Source organism: Mirounga angustirostris, unplaced genomic scaffold, assembly GCF_029215605.1.
Source record: "Mirounga angustirostris isolate CCGP_5_RB_7025 unplaced genomic scaffold, mMirAng1.0.hap1 SCAF_9, whole genome shotgun sequence".
Lineage (NCBI taxonomy): Eukaryota > Metazoa > Chordata > Mammalia > Carnivora > Phocidae > Mirounga > Mirounga angustirostris.
Window position 1 is genome coordinate 96,057,857 of NW_026991717.1, and position 13,435 is coordinate 96,071,291.

The following is a 13,435-nucleotide window of genomic DNA, read 5'->3' on the forward strand; positions in this document are numbered from 1 at the left end:
TCATTTCCCCAAAGCACTATGCATATTACTTCCAAATCCCTGCCTTGCTTTGTTCATACTAATTCTCCTTGGAATCTTTGACCTTCTTATCTTCATTTACCTAGTCCTAATAGATTTTCAAGGTATACTTCTGATGGCATTCTCAACACACCTGGCCTCACAGCAATTTCCTACTCCTGAACTACTGTATCCCTACTGTATGGCTCTTTCCTGAATCCAGGACTCAAAAACTCCTTAAAGGCACAAACTTTCTTATATTTTACCTCTTTGTATACTCAGTATCTAGCATAATGCTGTGTCCTCAGAGAGTTTGCTGAAACTATTTAATGACTCTTTCTCAAACAAAAGGGTTTATTATCTATTCCACTCTAGAATCTCTTCCTGGACTGCTTTACACTAGCTTTATAGCCTTTTTTTTACCCTATAGTGATTGTCTCAGTTGTCCCTTTCCTTCTGCCTTTCTGTTTGCCTCCTGAGACCTTCTATGTTAAAGAAAAAAATCTTCTCTATTAAATGAAACTTTCCTAATCATTTTCAAGTATTCCTATTTATTCCTGCCAATATTATCCTAGAACCAGCCTATTTAATGCACATATTTATGTAACAAAGGGTCTGTCTCATGTTACTTGACCTATCTCACTGACTGTAGTGACAGATTACGGGCCTAAAACAAAAAAACCTGTATAGAGCTCAATATTAAGAACTAAACAAGATTTATGCTAAATCTTGTTAATTTTAATAAGGGAGGTCTTTAGAACCTCCAAGTCATCTGTCATAACTGAATCACCAGTAAACAAAAAAAAATTTACATGCTTTCCAGTTAAATAACACAAATATGTTTACCTTCTTTCCTTGGCTGACAAATGTCTCCGGCTCTGTAATTTACTGTCACTCTATTAAAATTAAAACAAAAAAAAAAACACAAGCAAATACAAACAATAACATCACTACTATTAATTTTCCAGAAAGTAAAATTAAAAGTAGAAAATGATTCAATGAGAAAGACATGATGTTCTTCACAAAACTTTGAAAATAGCTTACCATATTAGAAGATTCCTCTTTTGAAGCCAATTTCTGGAGGGACCTATGAAAATAAACAGAAAGAGGCATCCACTAGCCTGTAAAAGGCATTCATTTACAAAGTCCGCAAACATTCCCATATCAAACCCTTAATTACTGGCAATCTACAAATTTTCACATGTTGATAAAATTTTTAAAAATCATATTGCTCATCTCACACTTTTAAATATATTCTTAAATAGCAGACATGTATTGAACACTTACTATGTGCCAGGCACTGCCAGATGCTTTATATACGTATAATCTTCACCAAAGCCCTATGGGGGTTGGTAATACTCCATTTTCACAGAGGAAATAAACTGAAGCTCAGACATAGAGTGACTTGCCCAAGGACATACCCTAAGACTCAATTCTGGCTTGACTCCTAAGCTATTCTTAACTATTCTAGTGATAAAGCTTTTAAAACTATGATACTGTTTACTTGGTGATCTACCGGTAAGACTTTAAATAAAGATTAAAACACTTAAATTTTTTTAATGGAATTGCCTCTCTTATATTATTAGCATTTATACTCATATACTTGTTTCTTTTCTGACCTACTTTGGCCACTTTTATGTTTACTGTATTTTTCTACCCTTGGTCCTGGAAATTTCTTTAGAGAAATCTACCCCCCAAATGGTGAATAGGTTGTAGACAATGGAGGGTAAACATACTATAGTCAACCTTGGTATTATTTTAGAAGGATTAACTCTTCCATCATTGCCAGCTATAAAACAATCGTTTTTAATTACCTCTGGGGCTGAAGGTGGGACAAGTCAATGGTAGTATCAGGATAATTTAATGTCTCTTCCCCTTCATCCTTCATTTCACCAACAGGTTCCTGATCTTTTACTACATCTTCGGATTCTCCTTCATCTTCAGAGCTTTCTTCCTGAAGTAGTTCATCAGTTAGCTCATCCCTACCACTCTGAATAGTGACATCCTCTTGGTCAACCTGAGTCATGAGTTCCATTTCCACAGGAGTTTCGTGTGATTCCTCTTTATCTTCTTCACTGCTACTCTCACCTCCATCTGTAGATATCATAAGCTAAGTCAGAGTGATACCACCATAACAAAGCTAGATGACTACCTCGAAAACTTCAAAAAAGCATTCTGTTGACTCCATTTCTCCAAAAGATCACCAAAAAAAAAAAAAAAAAGCCCGATCATCCCCAAAGGGTATTCAGACAAAAGGATACTCTTGTATCATGAACTGGTTGGAATAAATGCTCTCCAAGATACTATATAAATTTCTTGGAATTGCAACCATTTCTACAATGAAAACTCTAACTTGTCTTGGTTAGGTATTTCTAGAAAGGAGGACAAGAGAAGTAATTCCATAAATTCTGCAGCTGTTATTGTAACTTGCACATGAGAAGTGAAATGAGACAAGTAATATAACTGGCACACAAAAGGTATTCACACTTTCTCAAAAGAAACACTGCTTAGTAGTAATAATATTAGTTGCCTCACCTATAATAGGAGATGCCATCAACACCTGACAAAGATGGTTGTGAGAATTCCATTAAAAATAATGTAAATACAGAATTCTGTACAGTATTGGGAACATGGTGAAAATTTTAAAAAATCTTGTAATGCCAACAGTAGTCATAAATGAAACAATGCAGTATTAGTCCTAAAAAGGAATGACCCTAGGAGAATAACTGTAAAAATAATATAGAGGCCATACTTTCCCTAGTTCTTTTAGGTAGGTGGGTAAATTTATTTCAGCAACCACAGTTGCTATCCACTTGAAGCAAGTGTATTATTAAATCAAGCCAAATTCTCACGTGAGAAATTACACTTGTTATAAACTCATCTTTGTATCACTTCTAATTCTTAAATCCAAAAGTAAATGCTCATTTGTAAATACCTGAGTCTATCTCTGCTAAACACATTTATGTTTGACCCATTAAATACTAAAGTTTTACTATATATGTTTATATAGTATATTAGTTACAGATCCAATTAAACACTTTCTAATTCACTAAAACAAGTATATTTAATACTGCCAAAAACGAAATTCAGTAAAATTGAGTAACAAGTGTTGTTTTGAAATTTCAATTATCCCAAAGTAGATATGATCCTCTAAGAATCTAGAAGATAAACTAGACAATAGGGAACACTATAAGCTATTTTATTAAAATCTGTAAACTACCTAGTTGATCCATTTCTTCCGATATGAGTTCACTTGTGCAACTCGCCAGTGTTTCCATGTCTTCATCCTGCACTCTGACTTTTCGTTCACCCTGATGTCTCCAAGCACAAGACTCCTCTACCTATGAAAACAGTTCTTTTTCACTGACAGAACTTTAGGTAAGATTCATGAAAATCAGAAAAAAAAAATAACAAAGAAGCTGAAGAATACCTTAAAGAGGAAACTAAACCCCATCATTAGATATGAGGGAGGAAGGAAATTCTTTTTTCCTATAAAAGACAATAAGCATAAATGTTAAAAAATCCCTTTTTTTTCCATTTCATGCTTGTAAATTATCTGACACTGGTGGTGACATTTATTTTGTCTTTTTTCTGTCATGAAGGAACATTTCCCATTCACAGAATTTGGCATTATGTATAGGAACAGGAATTAAGAAAGAAAAAATACGAATACTTGCTCTCATCTTTGAGTTAGTCAAGCCCTGAATAATCTGTTTTTAGAAAAAAGGTCATGCTATACATTCTTACCCTTATAACTTTATGTGAAAGCACATTCTCATCAAGAAAAATACATATGGAGATGACATGACAAATGCTAAATTTGCCACAGCAGCACAAGATATTCTTTATTTCGTAACAGATTTCATACATGAAATCAGAATAGTTTCTGTTCTGAAAATACTATTAGCAATGGTCCTCAAACCTATCTCCATAACCTACCGACAAGTCATTACCTCTTATCATGAAGCTTCCTGTTGTCAAATATTCTCCAGTTGGTGCTGTTTTAGACACCTGAGGAACACAACACCACATTATACTGTTGTCTTAAGAAATACATTTTTAAAATTTTCACTCCATAAAGTCAAGTCATATTCAAGTAAACAGCACTGTCTCCTAAAAAGTTTATAATTTAGCAAAAATTCTCAACGCTGAAATATCTCTTCAAAGACAGATATACCTTTGCAGTAAAAAAGAAAAGAAATAATGAAGGATACACTACACCAATAACTTTCAAATGCCATGGATTAGAGCCAGAACTTGTCCACATGTTTCCTCTGGTTTGAGATATAATGAGAAAAATAAGGACAGTTTAATACGCTTATATCATAAAGCTATATTTACTAATACTGTATTTATTAAATAAAATCCTTTCCTGAAGTACTGTTTTTGGGGTAGTAAAATAACCTTTCATTTTAGGGAAAAGATGATAGTAGATTTTTAAAAATGCATTCTAATTTGGCAAAATAAGAAGATAATTGCACAATATTTTAAAGTTTTCTATTATTGGGGCGCCTGGGTGGCTCAGATGGTTAAGCATCTGCCTTCGGCTCAGGTCATGATCCCAGGGTCCTGGGATCGAGCCCTGCATCGGACTCCTTGCTCAGTGGGGAGCCTCCTTCTCCCTCTGCCTCTGCCTGCCGCTCCCCCTGCTTGTGCTCGCTCTCTAATAAATAAATAAAAGCTTTAAAAATAAATAAAAATTTATCTGTGAAACCCCCAAATCTGAAAGTATCTTTATCATAGATACTGGAGGGATTAAAGCACACTAATTTCACCCTTAAAAAACCAATTCAATAAAAGAATTAAAACCACTTTTATAACAGTACTGAGGCAGAAAATATAATCTCAGAGTGATATTAATTTCCTGAAAACAGTATCACAGCACAGCAGAAAATAATGAATATAAATAGATGTAAAATTAAACTAGGGAGGATAATAGTATTGAATTTTTTTTTTTTAAAGATTTTATTTATTTATTTGAGACAGAGAGAATGAGAGAGAGAGAGAAAGCACATGAGAGGGGGAGGGTCAGAGGGCAAAGCAGACTCCCCGCCAAGCAGGGAGCCCGACGCGGGACTCGATCCCGGGACTCCAGGATCATGACCTGAGCTGAAGGCAGTCGCTTAACCAACTGAGCCACCCAGGTGCCCCAATAGTATTGAATTCTTTACCTTGCTGCATAGCTTTAGGACCTTGTAAAAGTACATCGTTATCAATTGTAATTACTGAAAATGTGAAATAGCAATGGGAAGTCAAATATGCTAATATTGGAAGTAGCATCAAGTAAAATAGCATTTAAGAAGGACAATTACTAAACCCAAGTGAATAAAAAAACACCAGATATAGCTATTTTTCAGGAAGGGCCAAAAAGAGATCAGAAAATTCCAACAAAGATGAACAGGAGAAAGATCTTTTAGGTCAGTATGCCAGTCATAAGTGGAACATTTGTCATCTTGTGTAACTGCATGAATCATTTGCTCTCTTCATTTAGTGTCTGCTCATATCTTACTTTCCTAGAAAGGCCTTCCCTGACACTTCATTCAAAATGGTAGCCCTTATCACTCTCTACTGCCTACTCCACTCTCAAAAAAAATTTTTACAGCACTTGTTACCAGACGTTATGTATGTATTTTTCTCCACCACCAAACGTCAGCTCAAAGTAGGCACTTTGCCTTGTTCACGTCTATACCCTCAAAATTTGGTACACAATAGCTATTTCTTATTTTTTGGGAGACCAACATGGGGCCTGAACCCATGACGCTGAGATCAAGACCTGAGCTGAGATCAAGAGTTGGACGCTTAACCTACTAAGCCACCCAGGTGTCCCGGTACACAATAGCTCTTAATAAATTAAGAAAAAGGACCACAGCCCTTATTACCTGATGATGGTACACCCACCAAGCACTAGTGATAACTCGTGCATCCCAAGCAGCACTGTAGCAAAGTGCCATTGTGCCCGCTTCAGTCAAGGTCCGAGGGGGAATGGGTTCTCCTGTAATAACGACACTGCAATGCTTCAGTACCCAAGTACAGACTTTCTACACAGCAACATATGAAAATTACATGCAGCATGACAGATCTGATCTTCTTACATCTTAAATAATGATACCACATTTTTATTTCAATATTACATAAAGTTACTATTTTTTATTAACAATGTATTTACAACATCACTCACCATCAGGGAAATACAAATCAAAACCATAATGAATTATCACCTCACACCTGTCAGAATGGCTAAAATAAAAAACACAAGAAACAACAAGTGTTGGTGAGGATGTGGAGAAAAAGGAACCCTGGGGCATTGTTGGTGGGAATGCAAACTGGTGCAGCCACTGTGGAAAACAGTATGGAGGTCCCTCAAAAAACTAAAAATAGGACTACTCTATGATCCAGTAATCACACTACTGGGTATTTACCCAAAGGATATGAAAACACTAATTCAGAAGGATACATGCACCCCATGTTTCTTGCTGCATTATTTACAACAGTCAAATTATAGAAGCAGCCCAAGTGTCCATCAATAGATGAATGGATAAAGAAGACGTCATGTATATATACACAATAGAATATTATTCAGCCATAAAAAAGAATGAAATCTTGCCATTTGCAACAACATGGATGGATCTAGAAAGTATAATGCTAAGCAAAATAAACCAGTCAAGAGAAAGCCAAATACCATGATTTCACTCATGTGGAATTTAAGAAACAAAACAAAGGGAAAAAAAAAGACAAACCAAAAAACAGACTCTTAACTACAGAGAACACACATGATTACCAGAGGGGAGTTGGGTAGGGGGATGGGTGAAACAGGTGAAGAGGATTAAGAATACACTTATCTTGAAGTGGTGGGGGGTGGGAGGGATGGAGTGGCTGGGTGATAGACATTGGGAGGTTATGTGCTATGGTGAGCACTGTGAATTGCGTAAGACTGTTGAATCACAGATCTGTACCCCTGAAACAAATAATACATTATATGTTAAAAAAAAGAAGATAGTAGGAAGGGAAAAATGAAGGGGGCGAAATCGGAGGGGGAGATGAACCATGAGAGACTATGGACTCAGAAATAAACTGAGGGTTTTAGAGGGGAGGGGGGTGGGGGGATGGGTTAGCCTGGTGACGGGTATTAAAGAGGGCACGTACTGCATGGAGCACTAGGTGTTATACGCAAACAATGAATCATGGAACACTACATCAAAAACTAATGATGTAATGTATGGTGATTAACATAATAAAATTACAAAAAAAAAGAATACACTTATCTTAATGAGCACTGAGTAATACACAGAATTGTTGAATCACTAGTTGTACACCTGAAACTTACATAACACTGTATGTTAACTATACTGGCATTAAAATGAGATAAAAAATAAACAACAACAATAAAAATATATTTACAAAGCAGGCTTTTAATGGTCTAAATAAATCAGAGAAGAAATGCCCTCTCACGTATATTAATAACTCTAACTACATTCCAGATAGAATGATTTAGAAAAGCCTATTCAAAGTTTGAAGACTCCCAGAATTACTACAGATCACCCAAATCGTCAAAACAAAAAGCATATTAATAATATAACCCTACAGTTAGATTTCAAATATATTTTAATTGTGATATAATTTATATACTATAAAATTCACCCTTTTAAAGTACATAATCCAGTGGTTTTTAGTATACTCATAAACCTATTAACCATTACCACTAATTCCAGAACATTTTCATCATCCCCCAAGGAAATCTTATATCCAATAGTCATTCTCCACTTTCCCAGCCCATGACAGTAACAAATATACTCTGACTCTATGGATTTGCCTATTTTGGAATTTCATATCAATGGAATCAAATGTGTCTGGCTTCTTTCACTTAGCATCACATGTTCAAGGTTCATCCCTGTTAGAGCAATTACCAGTACCTCATCTCTTTAAGAATGAGTACTATTCCATTATATCAACATACCACATCTTGTTTATTCATCAGCTAATGAACATGTAGGTTGTTTCCATTTCTTAGCTATTATAAATAATGCTGTTAAGTATATCTGCAAACAAATTTAGTGTGGTCATGTCTATCTATGGAACTAGGAGCGGAATTGCTAGGTCACATGGTAAATTCTATGTTCAACTTTTTGAGGAACCGCCAAACTCTATTCTATAGCAGCTGAATCATTTTCAATTCCCATCAGCAGCATATAAAGGTTCCAATCTCTACATCCCCACCAACATTTGTTTTGTCTATTTTTTCTTTATAACTATTCTACTGCGTGTGAAGTGGTATCTCATTGTGGTTTTTATTTGCATTTTCCTAATGATGAATGATGTGCTTATGTGACCTTATGTGCTTGTTAGCCACTCTTATATCTTTGGAGAAATATCTATTTGGACTCTCATTTTTAAATTGTTTTTGTTTTTTTCCTTTCTATTGTTGAGACTTATGAGTTCTTCGGATACTGGTTCTTTATCAGATAAATGATTTGCCAATATTTTCTCTCATTCTGTGAGTTGTCTTTTCACTTTTTTGATAGCTTCCCTTGAATTAAGGCTTTTAAGTCCAATTTACCTGTTTTTCTTTGTCTTATGGTTTTGATGTCTGAGAAATGACTTCCTGATTCATTATGAGATTTATGCCTTATTTTCTTCTAACAGTTTTATAGTTTTAGCTCTTAAGTTTAGGTTTTTGATGCACTTGAGTTAATTTTTATAAATGGTGTGAGGCAGGGGCCTAACTTTTATTCTTCTGTAAATGGATATTAGTATTCCAAACACCATTTGTTGACATTATTCTATCCCCACTGAATGGCTTTCATACACTTGTTCAAAGTCAATGGACTAGAAATGAGGAATCTCAATTCTCTTCAGTGATCTATTTGTCCATTCTCGTACCAATACCTCACTGTCTTTATTACTGTTGCTTTGTAGGAGGTTTTGAAATCAGGAAGTGTGAGTCCTCCAATTTTGTCCTTCATTTTTAGAAATGACTTGGCTGACCTGGGTCCTTTGCATTTCTGTGTGAGTTTTAGGATCAACTTATCCATCTCTGCAAAACAAAGGCAGCTGGAATTCTGAGGGATTACATCAAATCTATAGAGTTACTGCCATCAGAACAACATTAAGACTTCCAATCCTTACACTACAAGTCTTTCCATTTAGTTAAGTCTCCTTTAATTTCTTTCAATGATGTTTTATAGTTTGGGGTGTATGTCTTGCATTTCTTTTTGGTAAATTTATTCTTAAGTATTTTATTCTTTTTAATGCTATTATAAATGAATGTTTTATTAGTTTACTTTAGTACTGTTCACTGCGAGTATATAGAAATACAACTGACTTGGGGGTGCCTTTATGGCTCAGTCAGTTAAATCAGTCATCTGATTCTTGGTTCCAGCTCAGGTCATGATCTCATAGGTTGTGAGATCAAGCCCTGAGTTGGGCTCCATGCTCAGTGGGGAGTTGGCTTGAAGATTTTCTCACTATGCCCCTCCCCCATTCATGTGTGCACACTCTCTCTCAAATAAATTAAAAAAAAAAAAAAGAACTACAACTGATTTACATATAATGGCCTTGTATCCCAAACATTCTAAACTTGTTTACTAATAATTTTTGGTGGATTCCTTGAAGTTTTAAATATATAAGATCATGCCATCTGCAAATGGAAATAGCTTTACTTATTCTTTACCAATGTGGGTATTTTTTATTTCTTTTTATTACCTAATGACCTACTTAGAAGAACCTCCATACAAGGTTGAATAGAAATGACAAGAACAGACATTTTTATCTCGTTCCTGATCTTAAGGGAAAAGTTTTCAGTCTTTTACCATTAAGTCTGATGTGAGCTGTGGGTTCTTCATAAATGTTCTTTACCAAGTTGAGGAAGCTCCCTTCTGTTCTTAGTTTGTTGAGTATTTCTATCATAAATGGGTGTTGGATTATTGCCAAAGGCTTTTTCTGCATCAATTGAGATGATCATGTGGTTTTTGTCCTTTATTAATACACTTTACTATACTCATTAATTTTCATATATTAAACCAACATTGCATTCCTGGGAAAAAATCCCACTTTGTCATAGTGTATAATCCTTTTAATATGCTGCTGGATTTGGCTTTCTAATATTTTGTTGAGGATTTTTGTGTCTATTCATAAGCAATATTGTCTGTAGTTTTCAATTCTTGTGATGTCTTTGTCTGGTTTTGTTATTGGGTAATACTGGCCTTACAGAATGAGTGAGGAAGTTTTCCCATATCTTGTATTTTTTGGATGAGTTTGTGAAGGATTTGTGTTCAATCTTCTTTAAAAGTTTGGTAGAATTCACCAGTGAAGCTGTTGGGTGCATATATGTTTATAATAGTTATATCTTAGTGATGGGGACGCCTGAGTGGCTCAGTCGGTTCGGTGTCTGCCTTTGGCTCAGGTAATGACCCCAGGTCCTGGGATCAAGTCCCACATTGGCCCCCTTGCTCAGTGGGGAGCCTGCTTCTCCCTCTGCCTGCCATTCCCCCTGCTTGTGTTCTGTCTCTCTCTCTCTGACAAATAAATAAATAAATAAAATCTTAAAAAATATATATATATAGAATAGTTATATCTTATTGATGAATTGACCCTTTTATCATTATAAAGTGTCCTTTATCTCTATTAACAATTTTTGTCTTAGTTATACTAAAAATATTTTAAAGAAAGGAATTAAAGTTCTGAATAATAAAAAGAAATATATTACCTGTTGGATTCTTAATTACACAGCTAGTAGCTCCATGAAGATCAGCATGTACATAAATGTCCCCTTAAAAACAGATGAGAAATAATACTTTAAGTCCTGTTTCTTTCTTTCTTTTTAAATGGGCTTAATGGGTTCAAAATCCAAAGGGTATAAGAAGGCATATAAGGAAAAGTCCATTTCCCACCCCTGGGGAGGCTCTCACAAGCTTCCTTATAGGAAAGCAATGCTAATATGGTAGATTACAAAAATGGTCAGATCCTCTCTCCCCTGCGATCTACACCTCTTTGCTCAAGAGGTGGAGTCACATCCCTCGTATCTGGGCCTGCCCTATGACCTGCCCTGGCAGAATGTGGCAGCTGTGACCAAGTGCCAATTCTCAGCCTAGGCCTTAATAGTCCTTGTGCGCTTCCTCTTTTTCTCTCAAACTTGTTGAGTTACCATGTAAACCAATCTAGGCTAACCTGCTGGAGGGTGAGAGACACATGGAGCAGATGACTCATCCTAGCAAATGTAAAGGTCCTGAGGACCATGGATGTTTGACATGTATAAAGAGCAGTCAGAAGGCCAGACTAAGGGAAGAGTAGTAAGAAATGAGGCTGGAGAAGAAGCCAGGAGGCTTGTAAGCCAACAATGAGGGCCTTGATTGTATTCTAAGTATGTGATACCAATGAATAACCAAATGAACAAAGAAATGCGGAAGTGAGATCTTTCCTCTTTTTTTAAGGGAAAAGGGAAGTGCATAGTTCCTGAAAGGTAAAATGAGCAGCCACTGCTTGCCATGACAGTTCATCCGGGATTTGAAACTCAAAGAACAGAAAAACCCATACTGCTCCAAGAAAGGCTCAGCTCACAATGAACAGAGCTACAGAAGACAAGAGACCAAACCCTGAGCACCATTATAATAACCTGTTCCCTGCTGCTTTCTTTCCTGGCTTGGGATCTTCAGTGGACATCAGATTATCTTTGATTACTGATTTCAGATACCCACACTGCGGGTTCAACCACAGTGAGGTGGTAGTTATCAGCAAACAAAAATAAATGAGAAGCCTTACACCACAGGGCTTAAGTCCTGTTTCTAAATGTGAAAAAAAGTTACAACCTTCAGCACTAAAAAATTAAGCCTTTAAAATTCTGACGTACATGACTTTGGAGGACTGAAAGCTATTTTGTCAATGTAGCAGAGAATCAAAATTCCAATACTACAGAGTAGGTCAGTACTACTACTTTAGGACTATTCACTTAAAATGAGAAATAAGCGTCAAAGCACATATTCAACAAACCATAAGCCACCAAGATGAAACTCTTCCTACCAATTAAACCTGTCAAGCAAAGGACTGTAAGATGAAAATCTATATCTCATACTGAGATAACTGATCCAATTACTTAGGATTTTAATCTTTAAATTTTAATCTTACTTACCTGTTGTCAAGTATCTTTTCACAATTATTTCATTCTGTTGCTGATCTCGTCCACCTATAATTAGATAGTTCTCTGAGCTAATGAACCACAGAAATTTCTCAAACCTATCAAATTGAAAGAAAAAAAGTTAACATTCTTTTCCTTTACAGTCACCTGAATTCACATCCTTTTTGCAAACAAACCAACCAAAAAAACCCATGAAGCTATCCTACCTTCATATGTTAAGGCAAATTGATGGTTTAATTTCTTAAAGCATCAAACTGAATTTTACTAAAATTTTGTAATGCAAATTGCCTTAGGATAGTCTTTAGAAGAGAATAATTAAATTCTACGTTTAAAAAAAGTATGTTCTCTCCTTATCTCACTCTCATACAGAGCCTTCTTAAACTCAAGGTTAACACAACAATGAATTACACAAAGCAAAAGCGTAAAACGTCACATGGTCCCTCTGTGGGGCACTGGCTAGGTTTTGGGGCTACTGGTAAGAAAGAAAAGTTTTCCCATTCTGTCTTCAACTGAATGTTTACATATATGATATTCTTTATACTTTTTTTATAGAGCAAAAATTACCTTTAGAAGTATAAAATTATAACTTTTCTCAAGGGACAAAATAATTTGGGTTTTCATGATTAATATGTACCATCATGATAAAAAGTAAAGAGTGTATTTGTATGACATTTAGAAAATGACACAGAGATGAATAGAAGTATTTCCTATATTACACCTGACTACCAAGATGATAATCTTTATGACTTAATCTACAATTTAAAACCTTCTGGTTAAAAATGATAGATTAAGCACAGGCATTAAACTAAACTCCTTTATATCTCCCAAAATTATCCCTGTTTTCTAATCTGATTTTTTATTAATACATATACACAGTTCAGAAATTTTAAAAATTATACAAAAGGTATGGTGAGAGATCCTGCATCCTCTTTCAGTCCTATTACCACTACCAAACAGGAATCCATTGTTATTAGCTTTCTGTTTCCCTCTCTGGAGTTTCTTTATACATACAAAAGCTAGAATAAAATGCCTATTGTAAACCTTTTCTTTTAGACACAACACAAACTATTCTGAAAATGCTTTCTTTTTTCACTTAAAAATGTCTTCTTGGGGCACCTGGCTGGCTCAGTTGGTGGAGCATGTGACTCTTGATCTTGGGGTTGTGGGTTCGAGCCCCATGGTGAGTGTAGAGATTACTTAAAAATACTATCTTTAAAAAAAAAGTCTTCACTGCTGAATGGATGTACTATACTTATTTAACAACTGCCCTATTGATGATAAAGAGGTTTCTAAAACGACAAACTTACAAAG

At 35.4% G+C, this 13,435-nt stretch overlaps 1 protein-coding gene across 8 annotated transcripts in view; it reads right to left on the reverse strand.

The window, feature by feature from the left end:
• NEMF (nuclear export mediator factor) overlaps positions 1–13,435 on the reverse strand; it is a 54,334-nt gene that overhangs the window by 13,464 nt on the left and 27,435 nt on the right. For all 8 annotated transcript variants that reach the window (XR_006795057.3, XM_064571005.1, XM_045900796.3 and 5 more), the window contains exons 17-25: positions 12,119–12,222; positions 10,700–10,762; positions 5,877–5,989; positions 3,951–4,008; positions 3,428–3,486; positions 3,218–3,338; positions 1,812–2,091; positions 1,042–1,084; positions 844–893 (exon numbers count right to left, since the gene is read on the reverse strand). Coding sequence is in view for 7 of the 8 variants with exons in the window: in XM_064571005.1 (XP_064427075.1) it covers positions 844–893; positions 1,042–1,084; positions 1,812–2,091; positions 3,218–3,338; positions 3,428–3,486; positions 3,951–4,008; positions 5,877–5,989; positions 10,700–10,762; positions 12,119–12,222 (891 nt within the window). In the remaining variant the exon portion in view is untranslated. The remainder of the gene's footprint in view (positions 1–843; positions 894–1,041; positions 1,085–1,811; positions 2,092–3,217; positions 3,339–3,427; positions 3,487–3,950; positions 4,009–5,876; positions 5,990–10,699; positions 10,763–12,118; positions 12,223–13,435) is intronic.